Below are 21988 nucleotides of genomic sequence, written 5' to 3' on the forward strand. Positions count from 1 at the left end.
TTCTGCAGCGTCATGTCCTTCAAAAAACCTGGCTAAAACCCTTGTGGCATATTGTCAAACAGATATGTTTCTTTATTAAAAGTTTTTTATTACACGATAGATTATAATAGAGATGAGTTTAAAATTTAATTGTAGTTATGAATCATACATGTTTTCGAGGAAATGGCCTTTTTTGTGTAGAATCATTCCTTAAACATAATAGGAAAAAAAAATGTCTGAACAGTTGATATTCATTTTAAAACAAACAAATGCTTTGAATTTCCAAAGGTTTGTTGTGAATTTCTAACAGTGTGCACATACATATTGGGCTAATGACTGCCACCATGTACATGTATGTGCACAGTTTAGTCTGAAATAAATCTGCCTTTAAATGTTCTGCTTTCATTAGCTCTTAGCCCATTAGTATATATTTAACCAAAACATCACTAATGTATAATTGACCTTGAGACAAATTTAATGCTGTAACATAAACCAGGTTTTAAGGTCAGGATAATATGCATTTTCAGTGTGTGTATATACCATGATAAATTACATAATAAATGCTACTTCGGAAGGCAATATTTTGCTCCAAACGAAGACCTAAAACAAAGATAACTATACTTTCTCTTCACCATTTTAAAGGAAACAAAGGACAGTCTATGCCGCTTAAAAAACATGTCTTCGTTTTATAACTGGAGTTTGGTATGGTAATTTGTTTTCCCTAACACTTTAACAAACCTGTTTCCAAAATAACATTTAGCTCCGACAGGCAGAGGTTCTGTGAAAAGGTTTGATTTAAGAATCAAACTCTGATAAAAGTCCAAAGGCGAGGCTTTGTAAGCAGCAAAGATTGCGCTATGTTTCAATTGAAATGGTGAAGAAATAGTTAAGTTCATTGGAAGCAAAATATTGCCTTCCAAAGGAGCATTTATGACCAAATGTATAACATGGTATACTCACAATGATTTTGACAACATATATTTATTATGTCAATTTTATTTTCATTGCTTTCAGAGTCTGGTGCAGCAATATGCACATTCTTTATGACAACCATGGGTTGCAGCAAGGCTACAGCCTGTCCATTCCGACATGTCAAAGGGGAAAAAACTGTGGTCTGCAAACATTGGCTTAGGGGCTTGTGCAAGAAGGGAGATGATTGTGAATTTTTGCATGAGTTTGATATGACAAAGATGCCTGAATGCTTCTTTTTCAGTAAATATGGTGAGTTTTTCTGTCACAATTTCACTTAATTAATGAAATATTTAAAAACAGAATGCTCTTGAAAAGTTGACAAATGGCATATATATAATGCTCATGTGATATGTCAAATTGAAAGCCATTAGGTTATTTAGATTGCAAAATTGTTATTGACATCCAACATTCATTGGAAAAGCTAAACCTGCAATTATGCATTTGTTTGATTCAAATTTATTACCGTATTATACTATGCATAGGACGCACATTTTTACACCAGATTATCGTCTAAAAAAATTGCCTGCGTCCTTTCTATGCTATTAAGATTTTATCAGTTTTTCAGTCCATTTCAGACCGAAAACGTTGGTCCATAAACAAACGTGGTAATGGTAAGTACTGATTCTGTGTCCACCGAAGAGAACAACTGACACAGGTAAAATCACGCATGTTAACACATGTTTACTTTAAAATGATTTATTGAGAAATAAATTGAAAACAAACATGAGTGTTTACTTTTTTACAAAAGGGACGCTACTCACAAAAACCCGATGTGAGTCAGCGCTTTAACTTGATTCATTTGAGTTATAACGGCAACGGAAAATCGGGATATGTGGTAAATATCAATTAAACGTTGTTTATAACGTTTCAATATTTTACGAAACATTTTGTTGTAGGTAACTGTTTTAAAATAATAATAAAGGAATGTTCATACCGCAAAGTAGCATTATTGTTACTATCAATTCTTTTTAAATGTGTTGAAAAACACCCGCTGTCTGTCATTAGAAAAACATCAATAGAACGAACTATTGCGATGGTAATACCGTATGGTTGTTTGTTCGCACTTTACCACATGTTTTGAGAACATTCATGCATACTATAAGACTTAAATCATTGTTGTTTCCGATATACCATCAGAAGACGACGAAGGCGAATTGAAGAAAAGCATCATCAGGTTGACAGAATAAAACTGTATTATTACCTGTGCTACTGTTACTTTTCTTGTGTATCTAATGTATAAATTTACTTGAAATAAACAACGAAGTACAGTTTGATATAAAATTTAATATCGCATGGTTTATGTTGACCTTAGCCATTTTCACAATCCCAAAAAATAAATCGTCCAAACAAATATGGCGGATACTGGACTTACCGAAATACACTAAATTACCGAAATACGACGATAATTACCGAAATACACAAGACAGTTATCGAAATATGCCTTATATACATTTTTTTTATTTTTTTTACTTTAATATATGTTATAAATATTTTACCAACCTAAATTTTTCCGCTGCGTTCCGTCTTAAATATTACGGGTTTTAATTTTTTACCCCGTTTTTTCGAACAATTTTTTTTTGCCTGCGTCCTATCAATGCTAGCGTCCTATACATAGTATTATATGGTATTTGAAATACTAAAGTCTGTATAACTTTTGCAAGAGAACTCATGTGACATGTCTAGAGTTAAGTGGTAAAACAAAGCTTATTACCAAGTCATGCTTTCTTTCATCACAAACCTATGATTATTGCTAAAGAGAGCCTGTCAGTTTCTTCCATTTTTTACAGGTCAGTGTAATAACAAAGAATGTCCGTTTCTTCACATTGACCCAGCACAGAAGATGAAAGATTGTGCCTGGTATGACAGAGGCTTCTGTAGACATGGTAACTATTTTAGGCTTCTTTATACATGATCAAATCAAATCATCCTCAGCACCCTAGCGTATCATAACCTGTATAGGTTATGATACGCTGAGGTGCCGAGAATGAACCAAAAAGGACTTAGTAATGTGTAAGTTGATCAAAACAGGTAAGAACGCAAGATCAGTCATGAAATTTGAAAAAAAAACAACACCTTTTTCCTCTTTGATTGTTTTTAATTTTGTTATGTAATAATCAAACAGGATTTGACTGTCATAACGAGAACAAGTATGCATGTATTTAATGTCTGCATTTTGCTTTTTGTCATTTGGTAAAGTTTGGTTTAAAAGTTTTACTTTATTATTGTGTAGATCAATTATTTTGTATTATCAAATATTAAATGAGATTTTGTATTTGTTTCTGTTTTGGCTACCTATGTTTATGAAATTATGTGTTTTGTATTAACTGTTGTAGAGGATAGAACCATCAAGTGCTTGAATGAGTTTTATAGGCCTAGTTTGATGTACTTCAGGTCCAAACTGCAAGAATCGTCATGTGAGAAGATTGATTTGCCAGAACTATCTATGTGGCTTTTGCTTGGATGGACCAAAGTGCAAATTTATGCAGTATGTGTTTAACCTTTTTTGTTCATATATAAAGCTCATATCCTGAAATCTGAAAAGTTCTTTTATTTCATCAGTTCATGTGATCAATCTAAATAGCCTTGAAATATTGCATATAAAGAATTTGATGTGCATTTTAAAGATGCACTCTTACTCCCAAATAAGATGTACCACAATAAATACAGGATGAATAAATATCAAAAACAATGGTTCTTATGAAGGAGACTGTGTTTACATTGTAATTGAAAGACAGATGCATAAAACACGGTATTTCTACCATATGAGACGACAGTTAATCACTGTAAAAATCTTTCAGGACCCACCAGTTTCAGCTTTTTAATACATGGTTACAATCTATAATAGATATTTTCAATAAATCCATTATTTAGTAAGTATTTAAAGGCTTATCACTCAAAATTTATGTTTGATATACATGTGTATGTATTGATTTTAAATATGTGTGCAGCTTTAATGAAATGTAGGAGGAATTCAATTTTTAAAAAAACTTTAAGAAGTGAAGTAATTTGTACATTGAATATTTAGATATATACCAAATATATTAGTTTTTTACTGCTGCAACTGACAAAGTGTTTGTTTTATTTTGCTTGGAACCAAACGATAATAAAATACTTAAAACAAGAATACACTATACATGTATATAAACAATACAACATGAATGAAACTTATCATGATTACCCCCACATTATCACTGCAGTCCCACATATGACCTGCCAGTTCCAGACCAGAATATTCAGACGAAGAAGATGATGGTAGTTTGTCACAGCTGTGGGGAAATTGGACACAAATCTATCTCCTGCCCTAAGAGTATAAAAACAGACTCCTCAACACATGGAGATAGGGTAAGACTCATCTTAGTTACAAATCAGGCCTCACTATCACAAAAATATTTAAGTTATTTTTTATTCTTAACTCATATTACCACATTACAGCCTAGTATGATTGAACATCTTCTCATGTGTTGATAAAAATCATAATCACATTGGTCAGTTTTTGAAAGAAAAAGTGCAAAATCTGTACTTAGGACAGAGAAAATGCTTAAATAATAAGGAGATGTACTCAATTGTTTTACATATAATTAAGGACCTCATATAAGTATCAAACACCGATTTTCGTTATAGAATATTAATATATAGAAGTTCTCTATATATGAATAAAATGTACCATTTTCACCCTTGGCACCCTGTCCCCTTTCTGCAGTGCTCGGTTCTTTTAACTCTGCTTGAAACTCTATAGTTAAGTGAAACTGGAATCAGAATTCATTTATAAAATCAGTATACCATAATAGGCTACATGTATATGTTCCTATAGTTATAAATCCAAATGAATGTTCAACAAAACCAAGATATCATCTTCTACTAGTAAAACATACAATTTGTTAATCCTGGTTGTGTGTGTGTTTCCAGCCGGTTGGGTCTGGTATTCCCGGAAGTGGTTACCAGTATTCTCGTGGGGGCCATGTTTTTCGACCCATGGGACGAGGCCTGCCCATGGATGATCCTGCCAGGCTTGAACATGTGATCTGCTTTAAGGTTGGTACTTGCTCATGCCATGGTATTATTTGTTTATTTATTTGTGCTTTTACTAGTGATATTATAATAATGGTTATATCATATAAACCTATTGTATAAAGATATGAGAGGTCTTTGTATGCCATAACAGTATGTCTCAATTTGTTTATATACACATCAACTTGTACTTTTATATGTTCATTTAATTTCAAAGGAGTTTGCTTTATTTATAAGATCTTCTTTTTGTGCTTCAATAGTAAGTTCTGGCTTCTCCTATTAGAAGTTTAACTCCATTCGTACTATTTTCATTATGATAATTTTATTCCTTATTTTCAATAGAAAATTCCCTATATATGCATCTTCTGCATACATTATTAAACAAACGTATATCAGAATTCAAAAGCTAATGTAAAATGCTATTTTTTTTCAGTGTGGAGAGAAGGGCCACTATGCCAACAGATGTACTAAAAGCGACCTGGCATTTTTGCAGTCAGGCAGTTAGACATAACCAATTTCTTTCTTTGTTTTATTACTTGTATTTTGTTTTTGTATATAGAATGATAATAAAATGTTTGATGATTATATCATAGTCAGCGACTTAAATTGCTATGATTACCCTGTTGAGAGGCAGTCCACCCGGTTAGCTGAATCGGTAGAGCGTTGGACTGTGAATCGGACAACCCGGGTTCGATTCGCACTGTACCACTGCCCCTGGCATGTACAGAAGTTGCCCAGGATAGGTGTGCGGTGGTTTTACTGCCACCCTGGGACCCTTCAATGTGCTAACGCCGGGACCTGGAGTATAAACTATAGACCTGTTTCAAATCTAACATTTGTATCAAAGACACTAGAAAAAGTAGTGATTTCTCGGATTGACGAACACTTGACAAAAAATCAACTTCAAGAAAAACATCAGTCAGCCTACATGTATCGTAATTCCATTTGACAGAAACTGCACTTATCAAAGTCCAAAACGATGTTTTCAAATTCCTTGACCATGGCAATGTTACAATCTTAGTAATGCTAGATCTATCAGCAGCTTTTGACACAATCGATCACAAAACTTTGTTACAAAGACTTGAAAATGTGTTCGGAATAGCTGAAAAACCACTGGAATGGATAACATCATACCTTCAAGATAGAAAACAGACAGTATACACTGATGGTGTGCTGTCAAACCCAGTCACACTGAATTTTAGTGTTCCACAGGGGTTCGTATTAGGGCCGAAATTTTATACAATGTACACTTAAACCTCTTGGTGCCATTTGCAATGAGCATGGGCTGCAATACCATATCTACGCCGATGACTCAAAGCTGTATCTATCTTTCAAACCATTAAATGACATTTCGAAGGAAGAAACATAACAATGCATTCAATCGTGCGGAGACATGATATCATGGATGAATTTAAACATGCTCAAACTTAACACTGATAAAACAGAAGTCATCATGTTCTCATCTCCTCATAACTCCAAACACATTGAAAATCTATCAGTAACCATTGGTGACTCGAAAATTAAACAGTCTGTTAATGTAAGAAATATAGGTGCCATCTTTGATTCAAACATGAACATGGAAGATCACGTTAATACGGTATGCAGATCATGTTATTCACATCTTAGACAAATAGGCAGAACTAAGAAATATCTGACAATTGATGCATCTAAACAACTCGTGACTAAATTGGTTATCTCACGCCTAGATTACTGTATGGAGTACCTCAGACATTAATCAACACTCTGCAGATCGTTTAAAATACAGCTGCCCGCACCATCAGCAGAACCTTGCGGCACGTTCATATCACAACTGTACTTAAGGAACTACATTGCCTTACAGTGCAATACAGAATTCAGTTTAAAATATTAATGCATATCTACAAAGCTTTAAACGAAAATCACCAGAATATTTGCAAGAAATGTTATGTGTTTACAAACCACGAAGGAATCTGCTATCTTAGAACAAAGCACTTACTTTAGTGATACCAAAAAGTAAAACTGTAACCTACCGTGACCGATGATTTGAATATGCAGCTCCGAAACTGTGGAACGACCTACCATCCGGTGTGAGAGACTAAAGTTCATTGTGTTCTTTCAAACATGCACTTAAAACACACTATTTCAAACAAGCATATGAATAGCATTTTCACCAGGAATAATCTGACAGTGATTTACGAAGACTGTGTGACCATTATGTGATATTCATAATTTTACAACCTGTTTTAATTCTACTATGATCTTTTAGTACAGTAACATATCCTGTGTAAACTGTTTTAGACTCTTGATTTAATATACAAATGCAATTTAGATGTCGAGTGTAAATTATATTACTTTTTCAGTTTATATTGTTGTTAAACGCCTTTGAACGTGTATATAAAAAGGGCACTATATAAGTTTGGTAAATAATAATAATTATAATTGTGTTGAAAATGAATACCACTACTTACTTATATGTCCATTTTATCATGATCTTAGAACATCCCACTTGCCTAAGAATTATACACATTGGCCATGTTTGTCCAAATTTGTAACATTATTGTCAACAACAAATGTAAATATCATCAACAAAACCGCAACTTATTTATATCAAGCTTTTAAACAGTGAGGATAATACTTTTTCATGTAAATACATATAATAAATAATGATATGCTTAATTATGAAGATGATCTTATCAACCCATATAGTTTGCATATTTTTCTCCATAATATTATACTAAAATTATGCTATTTATTGTAAATTTCACCACCATGCTTGTTTATTCTGTGTTATGGCAATGTATTTTATAATGTATTTGCCAATAAAATATTGACTTGACTTAAAATAATAAACTACTAACACCACCTGTTGAGAGGTACAAGACCTAACAAGAAACACACGTAGACAGAAAAACATAAGCATTTAAATATATTAATTAATGATTGTTGTGTGTTAACTGCCAGATTTTAGCCAGCCAGGAAAGCATTTTACCAATGCAGGGTTTGTGGGCTTGAGCCAATTTCAACCACTAAGCTAATTGACAGAAATTTGCATGATTTGTGTACAACTATAGTATGCTGGTGCATGCTCCTAGTTAATGCCCCTTAATTAATTAAATTCTTATACATGAATTTTTCCTTTTGATGGATAACCATGTTTTGCTGTATATATCTCTTTTTGAAAAGAAATATCAATCAATAAAAGAAGAAAAAAAAGAACATTTGAGTTTACAGCAGCAAATGTTGTACTTAAGTTTTCATGCAATTCAGTTTCATATTACATTTTATTTTAAATAAATAACTCTGTGGGGTTTGCTGAAATTTAAGTCTTGAAATGTTTAGTTCTTCGACTCTGAAGCATTTGGGATATCTATTGTTGAATTAGCTTGATGTACATTTTTTTCATACTTTAAGCAAGGGTTTGAAAATCTCACTTCAGCAATTTCAGTAGAATCCCATCAGGGAACAGTTATTGAATTAGAGCCAAAGAGCCAATTCTCATATTCACCTCACAAGAGCACCATTCTATTGTCAGTTGAGGGGTAAAACAGGACATTCTTTTAAGCCAAACTTACAGGTCTTGCTACATGTATGCTTGTCATCACTGAAATTATGTTCAAAATCTTATGTGAATATCTTTAAAACAAATAGTCTTTTAGTTTTATGTTATTATGCACCTGAAGGGTGGCATATGGTATTTGGAACTTCTGTCTGGTTTCTGATTTATAACTGAAGAACACTTAGGCCTAGGGTCCTCAAACTTTGTAGGCAGGTTGATCATGCCAGCAGATATACCATATTTTGAGATCAGTGGGTCAAAGGTCAAGGTCAGGGTGACCTATAGCTGAAATATGTGGAGTCAATAACTTCACCCACAGTTTAAAAAAATAACACAGATATTAGGTATGTTCTGCCATCTTGATGGTTGTAGTTTGCATATTGTTCTTGGCCTTTTCGTTTTCATTGCCTCGGTTAACTATTTAGTTATGCGTCCTTGAACATAGATTTAGACTTGTGCTATTGAAGGTTTAGATTGACCTTGTGGTAAATTTGTTTTCCTTGATATCATCTTCAAACATTCATAATGAGTCTTATATATTGCTGAGTTAATCAATAGCATCATGTTTGAAGGCGGCATGCAGAGTTAATCATCGCATTTGTGATATCTCTAATATAAAAAAAGTCGAGCAAAAAATTACAACCTCCTGTGGTCAGATATATATAGAATGAGGGAAGGATGGCACTTCTCTGGCTGACATACCACATGACTGAATTTATTGGCCAAAGTAGAAGCTTTTGAACAGTGTTTTATTATAAGAAATTTATTTCTGCATAAATATAAAGACAGAAAAAATCATAACAAAGCACCGATTATTATAGTCAGCTGTTAGAAATAAATGCATAGAAAATGAGCACCAAATGTATTACCCTTACAGTACAAGTACATATACATAATGTTGTCAAGAAAATAGGTACATTTAAGTGTCTTATTTAAAAATACTATGATTATAAAATGGGGTAGCATTGTTAAATTTGTAAATTGTCATATCAAATTATTACACATTTTATTATTAAGGTTAACAGTATACAAATGTATATATTCTGTCCCTTTGTTTAAAATTTCTGCTGATTCTATGTACAAGAGCACCACAAGCAAAACTCATCACTCATCTCTGTGTTTTTTCAGTCATAAAGGGACATAACTCAACAACTTAAACCAAGAGTGGTAGGCTTTGTTCTAAGTTTCATAAAAAATATCTTAAAACATTGTTTTTTTAGTTATTTGACAAAGGTTTAAATGTTTCGCTGACAACTTAACCAAGGCTCAATATCTCGATACTTTTTCTTAAATAAATCTTGTTGAGCCAACAAAAGTTCAGTATTGGACAATTGTTTTATCAATTATGTGTATTAAAACAAAAGTTTTTTTTACATCATCAAAAGCATTGACACTTCAACATTCATACTTGTACATAATAATATAACGACATAAAAATAGAATCAAATTGCTAATACATGACTTATCAGTATGATGTATATAAACAATAAATGTATTTCAAAAATTGCAGTATTGACCATTAAATTAAAAAAAACTGAATCTCTTATCATTATAAGATCCATGTAATGAATTTAAAACTAAAACAAAGAAATAAAATAAAAATTCTATGAGCAAAATTTCTGTAGGCCGCAACAATATTATTTACATGTATTAAGTTTGGCAACATTTTAAGCACCAGTCTAATTAGTAACAAGTAATTCTACATAAAACATATTCTAAATTTTAGGTTTGTTGGATCATGTAAAAGGCTGTGTAAATATATGTAAATACATGGGGAAAATCAAACTTAAACATTAATATGTATGTCAGACAATATAATCATTACCAATACCAGTGAAAGGATAACATATTATTGCAAAACAATTGGCAAAGATGTGGCACTGTCATTCATCAAATACTATTGCACAGTACTTGCACATATCCAAGTTTGTTTCAACAGATGTGTCAATAAGAAATCTTACTAAAACAGAATACTTCATGTTTAAATCATTTGGTATCAGTCAAATTAAAAACCCTCCTCATTTAAACTTCCTCATACCATTTTTAAACACAGCCCAGATACCCATGATAATAATGTCACACATGCAATAATATCGGGGGGGGGGGGGGGTTCCTATTAGATCAAGGGTATTAACTCTAATCAGGGTTAAGCAGTGTGTTCCATATGCCAAGTGTCATGAAAATTAATTCTAAAATTAGCATACATACCAAGGTTCATTTAAATACTTTGAAGGATTGTTTTTTTCAATCCCAAAATCCATGGACGAATAACACCTCTGAACATAGACAAAAAATTATTGTCATGAAATGTTTTCGGTTTATTCTCAACCTTTATCCCTTAAAACCTGATTATTTTTCATTTGATAGGAACTTGCATATGTTATCCAATTCTTGCTTAAAAGGAATGGTATGTGACCTTGCAACTGTTTCTTAATGTGCCTTAGATGGTTTTCATGAGCATTGCGCAACCACAATTTACCCTACATAATAAGACATAAGTGAATGAAAGACTACAATCCATATAGAAGGTCTAAATACAATTAACTAATCTTTATAGTTTCATGTTATAAAATAATTAAGAAAACACAACATAAGATACAGCATACTCCATAGTAAAGATATGGGCAGATTACAGTCGATTGCTCCCTCCCGGAAGGGTTGGTTGTTAAAAACTGCACATATAACTGCTTCCAATCAGAATTTTTGAATGAAATGTTTAACATAACTGCTGGAATGAATTGGCTCCTTTCCTGAAACTGCCCTCATATATTGAAAGTTACAAATAAACAACATCAAGACATAAAACTACAAATTTGGAAAACATCTTCTACTCCCTTGCTTATGTAGAACCAATTCTCAGACACTGATCTTGTATTAACGGTTGGATCATTTCCTTCATTACGCCATATCTGTTCATGGGAAGGTGCTGTTTTGATTCCTCATAATCGTTTTTCAGCTTCACAAGACGGTTGTACAATCGTAGGAACTTCAGCTGAATCTTTTCTTTCCGCTTTTTCTTTTCTTCGATGTCGTTGACTATCTCAGCTTTGTGAAGACCAGAGACCTCTGCAAAGAGAAAAAACACATTTTGTTTGCTTTTAAGTCTGTTAAGCATATGCCTTGACTTGTTCACAAGTACATGAATCTCTTACACATATAACCCGAATATAAGTACTCAGGAATATTTATATAATCGTTTTGTTGAAAATGATTGGGTTTTTTTCAATCTTGAGGTATAAGTTTAATAGAAGGAATTATCAACTAGACCTGACATTAAGGTCAATAATAAAAGAAAGTGGCAGTCCTTTAATTTAAACCCATATCAACTAAAGTATATAGCATACAAACATCATACATTTATTGCATTTTGCTGAAAATCTGCCCTGCATCAAGACAATAACTGGAGAAGATATGTGTAAACCTTACCATCTCTGGCAGAGGCTTCATAGAGCCTTTGAGCAGCAGTGTGCAGTCTCACGGCCCTGCCAGTCTTCTGTGGGCTGTTGGTGGATCTGCCAGTCTCCTGTGGGCTGTTGATGGCGCGGTTATTGGCTACTCTTGTTATCACTTCATCTGTGATACAGGCCTTTATCATGTCCTTCAGCTCTTCATACCTGGAGGTGATGTCAAGTTAATCACTTAATCAAGCCATACATGTTGTATCCCCCCCCCCCCCCCCCCCCCCCCCCCCCCCCCCCCGAGGGCATGTTCTAAAGCCTGGCCTGGCCTGGCCTGCTGACTCAGCATTTTGTGTGGGGCCAGGCCGGGCCAGGCCAGGCCAATTTTATACATAATGAGAGTGCTAGCTCTAAATACACTGGAACACAATAATTTACCCCTATTTTAAAACTTAACTGCATGTTTGATATAAAAAAATCTGCGTTTTATTTATTTAAAGAATTTAGTTTGATAATGATTAATTCATTTACTTATACAAAAATCAGGTTTTCAATTGCACTATGCATGATTGTAGTTTTGAACAACTTGATGTTCAACTCTATGAACTGTTAGATAGAATTTCTACATCTTAAATAAAGACAAAACATAAAAAAATTCACAAATAAAATACAAATGCATGTAAAAAATTAAAATATGCATGTATGTAAAACTTGAGTCTGAACACATTAATTTCAAGATTTGATTTGTAAACCCAGATTTGTGCACTTAAATAAAATAAATTGATAAGTATTAACAATATTCCCATTCATTCAATTAAACTACCTTTAATTACAAAAAAAATACATTACATTAAACAAGCATGCAGTTTATTTCTAAAGAAAGGTATATCATTGTGTTCCAGTATATTCAGTGCTTGTACTCCCAGTATGTATAAAATATGGCCTGTCCTGGCCGGGCCAGGCAAGGCCAGGTTTTATCCCGGGTAACAATGTAATGTTTCAGTGCTAATAGGCAGAACTGTATTAAATAATTAAGATATGAAGATTCCAGTTAGCACGCCACACAGCCAATTTCCCACACATGATGTCTGTGTACCTTAGGCTGGGGCGTTTTGTCAGCAGCGCACAATATGACATTTAAAGCTGCACTCTCACAGATTGAACTTTTGACAACTTTTTTATTTTTTGTCTTGGAACAAGCATATTTTTGCGTAAATATCTGCAAACTAGTGATGAAAGACTGCTGACAAAAAATCAGATCGCAGCTTTACATATTTCCGTCCGAAAATTGATGTTTTATGCATTTTTCTTAAACCGCTAGTAACAGTTTAAGCCATAAAACATTAAATTTGGAATTGAAATATGAACATCTGCGATCTGATATTTTGTCAGCAGTCTTTCATCACTGGTTAGCAGATATTTACGCAAAAAAATTCTAATTCCAAGACAAAATATAAAAAGTTGGAAAAACGGTGAATATGTGAGAGTGCAGCTTTAAGGTATATACCAAGTTTGAAGTCTTTGATATTCAGTTTAAAACTGACATAATACCATTTAGTTATAGCTTGATTTTGTAATCAGTTTAAAGGTAAGATATAGACTGAAGGAATCACCATAGCAATGGCACACAAATACCTTGTCAGTACAAAGTGCTCCATGCAAGCCTTGTAGGCGATGTCCAGCTGGTACACAAACTGGTATACATCCCGATAACACCTTTCAATTGCCCAAACCTCCCTTGTCAGAGCTTCATCCTCTGCCTTGAGTACCCCCTTTGTCTTGAAACACCCTGAACAAAGATAATCATTTAAGTATGGTTTAACTAAAATAAATCATGTTTTTGACCTATCTTTGAATACTAAAATTGTACTTGTAAAGAAAGTGAATTTGGAAAGTGGAAAGGAAAATGTTATGCTTAAAAGACCACATTTTCACATTACTAGCACAAATGCCATATTGTTCAACAATCTCAGATGACTAATTTGATGAACCTCAACAAGTGGGAAATTAAACGAATATTCCCTTTATCCCTTATGGAAAAAACCTAAAAAGTTTCTGAATAAGTACCAATATCCATTGGTTTCTTCTTATCTATTTTGACTTTCTCTATGATCAGTTATGTTGTGTTGTAAAATCTGGCATGTCGTGGAACTTCATCTGTACTGTAAATAGATTGAAAATCTGAAGCAACTGCAAGTTTTATTCTATTACACATCAATACACACTAAATATATCAGGCTGTATATTGTTCGTCACACGCACATGCACGCGCACACACACACACACCTGCGCAAAGACGCACACACTCAAGAATACAAATAGTCATGAATGTACAGGATGCCTGTTCCCATAAGGGCTCTGAGGTACAAAGAAGCCTTTAAAAAAACAAGAAGGCCAAGATAGCCTTATATTGCTCACCCGAGTAAAACTAAAATGGTGCTCTAGGTATTTCTACAATCAAAGGGCAATAACTCTCAGGTGACTACCATACAGCAATTTGGCTAATTATCAAACTTGTCTGAGGTACTAGACTTAAAAATATTTTTATTTTTTTTTTTCCACTTAAGCACCAGTCAGTTGTAACCAGGGTCTAGGGAATAGCGGGGACTTTGACTTTAAGTCCAGTCAAACCCTGGTAAAATCAGGGGACAAACTGCTGGTAAAATCCCCGCCAAATGCCCCAGCACCCCAGGGACTTAGGGCCCATTCCCCACTATTTTTGGCACGAAGACAACACCACCACATTCAACCGGCACTGCGGGGCCGCCTGGAAGGTAGAAACACTGCCCATTTCCCTGGCTTTCCCAGACCTGGGGGAACCTTGGTTACAATTGACTGGTGCATTAACATGTTAAAATTTTACCATTTTATATTTAACATTCCTGTTTATCAGAGTGATGATGCTATGCATACCACATAGTTAGATATATTATTTAACCTGATTTGAGGTGATGTCGCACTTATGACTATTTTTGACATAGATCCATTTCAAGAACTGTTATGTGTTGATCTTCTTTTTTTGCATTAAGCAACTAAACGTATCTTTCTTTCAACACATTTCTCTTCACAGTATCCTCAGTGGACTTAACGCAATGTGACATTGGATGCAAAGATACTGGCATGATGATCCAACTCACAAAATCTTAAAGCTGCATCCTCACAGATTGACGTTGTTACAACTTTTTTTATTTTTTGTCTTGGAACGAGCTAATTTTTGCGAAACCCATGGAAACCAGTTATATAAGGCTTTTGACAAAAAATTAGATCGCAGATTTTTATATTTAAGTTAAAAAACCCGATGTTTTATGCATTTTCCTTAAACCGTTAGTAACGGTTTAAGCCATAAAACATAAAATTTCAAACAAAAATATGAAAATATACGACCTGTTTTGTTGTCAGCAATCTTTATTGGTTTACAGAAATTTATGCAAAAAATTGCTCTTTCCAAGACAAAAAATAAAAAGTTGTGAAAATGTTATATCTGTGAGAGTGCAGCTTTAAATAATATTATAAATATACATGAAAATATTCATAAAAGCAACTTATATACAGTTTTTATATTTGTTTGCATAAAATAATTGATTTGATCATATTCCAGATATCTAAAATGTAAGTGCCAATCAAATAAACGTTAAAATCAAGTTAATTATAATCAAGGGAGGTAGTAAAAAAAAAAGAGATATTAACCAATCATAAGGACATCAATTATATATCGTTTTCAATATCTAACTAATATCTAAAAACCAGAACGGTGCAATATTGGACCAATTCAAAGAAAAGAAATTTGATAGAGAGTAACCGACTGTAAGGATAATTTCTGTGAAATTATTTTAAAATTATGCCAGCAGATTCTGAGGAAAGTTTTTCCCTATGGTTGCCATGGCAACTCCAGTTCTGCATCACCATTTTAATGGAAGAAATCTGGAAGAGTACCACCAAAGGAACTTTCTTGGTAAGTTTGGATGAAAATGTCTTATTGGTTTAAAGGTGAAGTTGTTTGAAGGAAAATGATGAAGACGGACTGACAAACGGATGACCATGCCATCACAATAGCTCATGCACAGGACTTTAATTGTGCTAAGGTGAGCAAAAAAAACAACAAGAAAACACTTACTTTAGACTATGCATTTTATCTCAAAGTATAACTAGTACTAAGTTGAAACTAATAGCTTTAGAAATTACAAACGGAACTATAGGCATAGAAATGCCTTCATATAATATTTGGGTGTTCATATTTCATGATTGACAATGGGAGCACAAGAAAGTGGCGACAGTGAGCACCAAACAACTGACAACAAGCATGCAGTAGTCATAAAAGCGTTATAAGACTAGTTCGGACGCCCATTTAGGAGGGCTATGATCTTTACCAGAATGATTCGGAGTTTAGATGTATAAATTATTAATATTTGTCGTAGAATAGTCTAGCAATATCCAACTATTGAAATCTATTTTGAGTTGTGTTTTTTATCATACCATAGTTTGTCAACAAATCAGCACTAAGCAACGGGTATAACTAAATACCGAATAGCACGAAAACCACCGAAAAGTAAGGCAAAGGAAACAAAATTTCGCAAAAAGTCAATAATTTTACAAATAACAATACGAAAATAAATAAAGGCATGAAAATAAGCCGTGGCGGGGGGGTTAAAAATACATACGTGTCTATTTATATGTAGGAAGGGTATCTACTCAATTTACCATACACAGCAGCGTTTGAAGTTGATTGTTTAACACCAAGTAAAGCTTTGCAAAATCTGAAATGTAACCTCTCCAACTGTATAGATGTAAATCCCCATAGACCACACCCGTATGTACTAATTAATAGACGAAACAAAGGAAACAAAAAACTGCAGTGCTTACATTGGTTTACATTCACATTTTTTTTTTAGTTTTGACAATACCAACGTACGTGTTCAGTGCTTTTAAACCTTTATACCATAAGAAGTTTTAAAGGGTATAAAATATAATAACCTGTGCCGGTATTTCTATGTAGCACCTGAAATGTTAAAATCGTTAACAATCGCAACATGTTAACTTTCATATACATTCTCGGGGACATTGTCACTCCTAGCCTACTGCGACATTAAAGTAATCGGAATAACTTTTACACTGTTTTACACGGGGCTTAAGCCTAAGTCACACATTCAGGATTTTTACTGCCGTCCTTGATAGGACCATTCCCGATTAAAATGTGTCAAAAGTCTGATCAAGATCATGTGATTCGTGGCTGGAAATTCAAACTTTTATTAAAATTTGTAAAAACATTTATTTAATCACGACAACAATCAGATAGTGTTCAGGAGGCGTCCCGATCCAGCCGTTTCCAGCAGAATTTGTCCCGATTATCCCGTTCTCAATCCGATTCTGATCCGATTTGTATCTTTGTCATGGTAAAAAACGACCGAATCTGTCCCGACAGCGTCCCGATTCTCCCGAATGCGATCCGACAGAGATCAGACAGTGACCAGACAATGAACCGACGCTGACGGCAAGATCTGGACGCAATCTGGACTCAATCGGCAAGAAACGGCAATGCAAAATTTCTCCAGATCATGCCCGTTCCACAGGACACTGACCAGACAACACAGGACATTGTTACGATTTTGATCCGATACAGCAGAATCTGTCACGACATAGTCACGATTGTAATCCGACTAGACAAAATCGGCTGAGTTTCCCGAATGTTACGGGACGCACCTAACTGTCGGGAGTGTTTGGCCGACCTCTCCGGACCATTCCCGATACGTAGGACTCTGTTACGAACATATACGACTGCGTTCAGACAATGATAGGACATTCCAGATCATTGAGGATAGTAATCCGACTTTTTTGCTTTTCGTGTCGTAGCGCTGTCTGATCTCAAACGGGAGACATAATCGGCATTGTGTGAACGCCGCATTAGCTGGCGTATTATAAATACGCAACATTTTACCATCTAAATTGGATTTATACAACTTCAACCATAGCGCATTTAGATATATGGAATCAAAACTAGGTTTCATGACAATAGAACAGCAATAAAATAGTTTTTTCAAGTTAACAATTGACTGAAGAATAAAGAAAAATCATCAGCCGTAGACCAACCTCTTCCTAAAGTATTACGCTTCAAATTTTTAAACTCTTTAAAACGTTAAAAAATAATCACACTTGACCACGGTACCAATCAATAGGATAAAAGCCATATAATAGTTGTTGAAGATTACTACGAAATTGTGTCTAATCTCCTTCACATTCGAACCAATATTGTTAAATTTCGCATAAAGATCTTCACATTCCCATGCACATGTATTTCGAACAAAATGATTATTAAACATATGTCCATTAAGTTTGCTTCTTTATACAAAAAGTACTAAATTTCTTTCGTTTACGCTTTTGGATAAAGGTGTTTTGTAATTTTCGTACATGTATGTCAAATGCCCATGATATTGAAATGTATTAACAATTTTATTCTTGGCCTATATTTCTCATTCTCAAAATTTGTTTTCTCTATACATGTACATGAATCAATATTAAATTGTTTGCCCATTAGACATAAGTCTTGCTTTTCGGGAGGGCAGACAGTAAAAGACCGAAATCTATCAAATTAAAATGTATATATCACGGACAACCCATAAAAGTAAGTTTAAAACTAAGAAACATGGTTTCTATTTGCTGTTCGGTGCTTACCGAGCAGTTTGCCTTGCTTTTCGACGTCAACTGTGATATTCGGAGACTTCCCTGACGATTTTTGACTTTCATAAAATAAAAAAAACAATACAAATACCACAAACATCAGCGAAATTTGCTGTTCGGTGTTTCCGTGCTTTATCTTTGCTTTACGGTATTTCCCGTGCATTTCGGTGTTATCTGCGCATTCTGTTCTTTCCCATTCGGAACTCCTCGGCCATTTTATCGAAAACAACCTCGGATGTATGCCGGTACATCTGTTGAAGTAGTTCGTAAAATTTTGAATTGTATCATTAGTTAAATGTAGTGTTTTAGAGCTGTATTTATTGATCTAAGTTTAAATTTATTGTCATTGAATTGTATTAAAGCAAACATAATGAAGAATCCCAAGAGTTAAGTCACAAAGTTTAACTACTAAATAAAATTACTACGCGATCTACTTGCAGCGGACTTAAACGTACCACTTTTTGAGTGTGTAAACCATCCAAATACATCCGAGGTTGTTTTCGATAAAATGGCCGAGGAGTTCCGAATGGTTCTTTCCATGTTTATCGGGTTTCGGGTCAAAAAGGCCCGGTACAAGAAAGGGACGGTCTAGAAAAGCCCATTGATCATATCTATTTTAACATTCATGTGTTTAGTAATCGTTATAATTATTTTAGAAATTAGCATTTTGAATCATATTGGAATATATAAATAAATTGTGTCCAGCGTTATGTCACATTGTATTGTTCCTTGACTTTTAATAAATCCTCTGGCATTGAATATAAATGCCTGATTTTTTCTATTCAACCCGTCACGGTCTTACGTCTTCATTGTGGCATAAATAAAACCGCTGAGGTTAGGATGCGCAAACAATAAGAAATAACTTAAACAGCGTTGCTTTAAAAAAACTTTTTTATTAACATCATTTACATCATTGTACGTTTTATGTCAATGATTTAACACATTTACAACACTTCAAAAACACTTAAATTGAACCCGAAGACGATAAACATCTCCGATATACGCTAGATATTCGATTGTGGTTTTCAGTTTAGTTATACTCGCACTCGGACCAGGCCCATTCGGTGAGTGCTCCGATAAGATTGTTAGTCATATTGGGTTTTAGAAACATAGATTTTATACAGAACACATGTCTTTTAACCCATGTACACTTACGTTTTTTCGTTACATACACTTTTTTATTTCACTGTTTTTCGTACATTAGCCAGTTCAGCCGGTTGTTCTAATACTTCAAGTTGGTTATTCGCGAATATCCAACTACCAACCAGGGATTCAGACTCTGTCTTGTTTTATGATTTAAGGTACGCAAATATCTTATTGAAATCGTTCGAATAACCTACCAACTGGCCTATGTACGAAAAACAGTGAATTATAACAGTGATGTGTCTTTACGTTTCAGTTTGATATCCGCCATCTTTTTTCAGTCATCGTTTGCATGTTTTCGATGTCGGACTTTACTGAATTTCTCCTTAAGAATGATAACTGCCTGGAGAGTATCTCAAAATTTATTTCTTATTGATTTTTTAAGCAAAACAATGTTAAGCGTTAATCTCAGGAGGTTTGAACCTCTTTAAATCCTTGTCAAAACGGTAATGTCACTTCTTAGTTGCGTACAGTCGAACCCCGTTGGCTCGAAGTCCCAGGGACCGGCGAAAATACCTCGAGCCTTGGCAAAATTGAGCCAAGCGGGAATGCTTAACTTCAATATAAAGAAATCGGTTCTTCGATTGCAATGTTCAGCTGCTTTGTCCTTGTACCCTGGAAAGAGCAGCAGGACCAGCGCTGGTTAATATCCACCACGTGGTCGCCACCCTTGCAATATAAACTAACATTTAACCAATAATTATCACATTAATTACACTCGTGGCAAGTGAAAAACACAACAAATGACACGTCACATACACCGTGTATATTTATGATAAATAATGTTTGCAAATGAACTGTGTTATGAAATTAGTGGCTACAATTTTGGTGAAATAAATTTCAAATATAGCCTGTCGATTGCCTTCGCATATCAAAGAAACCGACTGCATGCCGTCATCAGCGATGCAGGTTCATAATTCCGTGAAGTATAAATACGTACATGTACATATTGCATTGGTGTAGTGGCGGATTCGTGGTCAAGTTGTAACACACAGTCAATCCAGAGGTCGCAGGCTCGATCCCCGCCCCACCACTTAAATACTGACCATATTACGGGAGGGACGTTGTGGGGGTCCTGTGGGAAAATGCTATACACTGGCGCTCGTTAAAGAATCAGGGCAGCCTTAACCTGTCGGTTACATTCTGGCTAAGCACTATGCTCCAAAAACCTAAAATGACTAACAATCCTATCGGAACACTCGCCGAATGTGCCTTGCCCGAGTGCGAGTATGAATAAGCTTACACTCAAACGGATCGTTGAATTGTATCTTATCCATTAAATAACACCCGTAAGAATAGTGACAAACGAAATTCTTTGAAGTGTTTATACAGACTGTTCGGGGCCGATGTTTGGGCGGTACGAATTGACCGCCTTTCCGTGTAAAATGGTTTTGATATTGTGTTTTGTCTAACCGAATGACGAGCACGATTATTTGAAAACAGTTGTACCTTTAAGTGAAGGAATGTTTGTCATAATGATTAAAAAATAATTTAGTAACATGACAAAATGAGCAACGTTATAGATATTTACCTGCAGCAATGGCCTCGAGAACGGTGTCAGTTCGTGGTCATCTAACAGAGCGTCGATACTCTTCGAAGTCGCCCGGGTGTCCACGTTATTTGCAATATGTAATCGCAACTTAAAATACTTTTTTATGAGTGTCTTTAATCGTATTACCATTTAGCATGTGCGTTATTTTAATTCACTTTTAAAAGCGGAGGGTCCTTGTCACATAGAGATACAAAATTGACGAAAACAGCAAGCCACTTGCAGCGAAAGTTAAATTTCAGCTCGGCATTTAGATATTCCAAGAGTAACGGACCGACTCTTTGCAGATCCGAGGCAACAACAGCATTCAACAGAGCTCTTGGCGACAATTCAGAGATAACTTGCTCTGATAGAAAAGTGGACTAAGCCCTGTCTGTACGTTCAGCTGACTCAAGGCGGCCGACGGGAATATCTTTAAGAGGTTCAAACCTAGCGAAACGAAACAACAATACATCTGCATACTCTAAATCTACCATATGAAATATATACATTATGATGGAAAAACTGCTTGACGATGGTGGTCCTATATAGGTATATCTGTGGTCAGCTTTGAAGGTCAGATAACACCTACCACGGAAGCCACAATTAAGCTTACACTTATTCTGGCCTGAAAAGGAAAAGGAAACAGTTGTTCCTCGATTTTTCATTTTAATATACACCATTGTCGTCATTTTCTATGTGACAAAAGTCAATCAAAACGACCTGAAACAGATATGACGGCTGACGCCTCCT

At 34.6% G+C, this 21988-nt stretch overlaps 2 protein-coding genes across 3 annotated transcripts in view; one reads left to right on the plus strand and one right to left on the minus strand.

Annotated features, from left to right (window-relative positions):
• The window catches only part of LOC128225199 (cleavage and polyadenylation specificity factor subunit 4-like), a 7190-nt gene extending 1639 nt beyond the window's left edge, over window positions 1-5551 (plus strand). The window contains exons 2-8 of one of the 2 annotated variants that reach the window (XM_052935265.1): window positions 994-1200; window positions 1527-1562; window positions 2739-2834; window positions 3343-3436; window positions 4149-4293; window positions 4858-4983; window positions 5393-5551. In XM_052935265.1, the coding sequence (XP_052791225.1) occupies window positions 994-1200; window positions 1527-1562; window positions 2739-2834; window positions 3343-3436; window positions 4149-4293; window positions 4858-4983; window positions 5393-5464 (776 nt within the window). In that variant the 3' untranslated portion in view covers window positions 5465-5551. The remainder of the gene's footprint in view (window positions 1-993; window positions 1201-1526; window positions 1563-2738; window positions 2835-3342; window positions 3437-4148; window positions 4294-4857; window positions 4984-5392) is intronic. The other variant, XM_052935266.1, reaches the window with a different exon arrangement.
• A 4537-nt stretch (window positions 5552-10088) lies between these two features.
• The window catches only part of LOC128213614 (uncharacterized), a 48226-nt gene continuing 36326 nt past the window's right edge, over window positions 10089-21988 (minus strand). Inside the window, exons 5-7 of the mRNA XM_052919561.1 lie at window positions 13528-13681; window positions 11921-12108; window positions 10089-11560 (exon numbers count right to left, since the gene is read on the minus strand). Of these exons, the coding sequence (XP_052775521.1) occupies window positions 11334-11560; window positions 11921-12108; window positions 13528-13681 (569 nt within the window). The 3' untranslated portion in view covers window positions 10089-11333. The remainder of the gene's footprint in view (window positions 11561-11920; window positions 12109-13527; window positions 13682-21988) is intronic.

Source organism: Mya arenaria, chromosome 2 (genome assembly GCF_026914265.1).
Source record: "Mya arenaria isolate MELC-2E11 chromosome 2, ASM2691426v1".
NCBI classification, from domain to species: Eukaryota; Metazoa; Mollusca; class Bivalvia; order Myida; family Myidae; genus Mya; species Mya arenaria.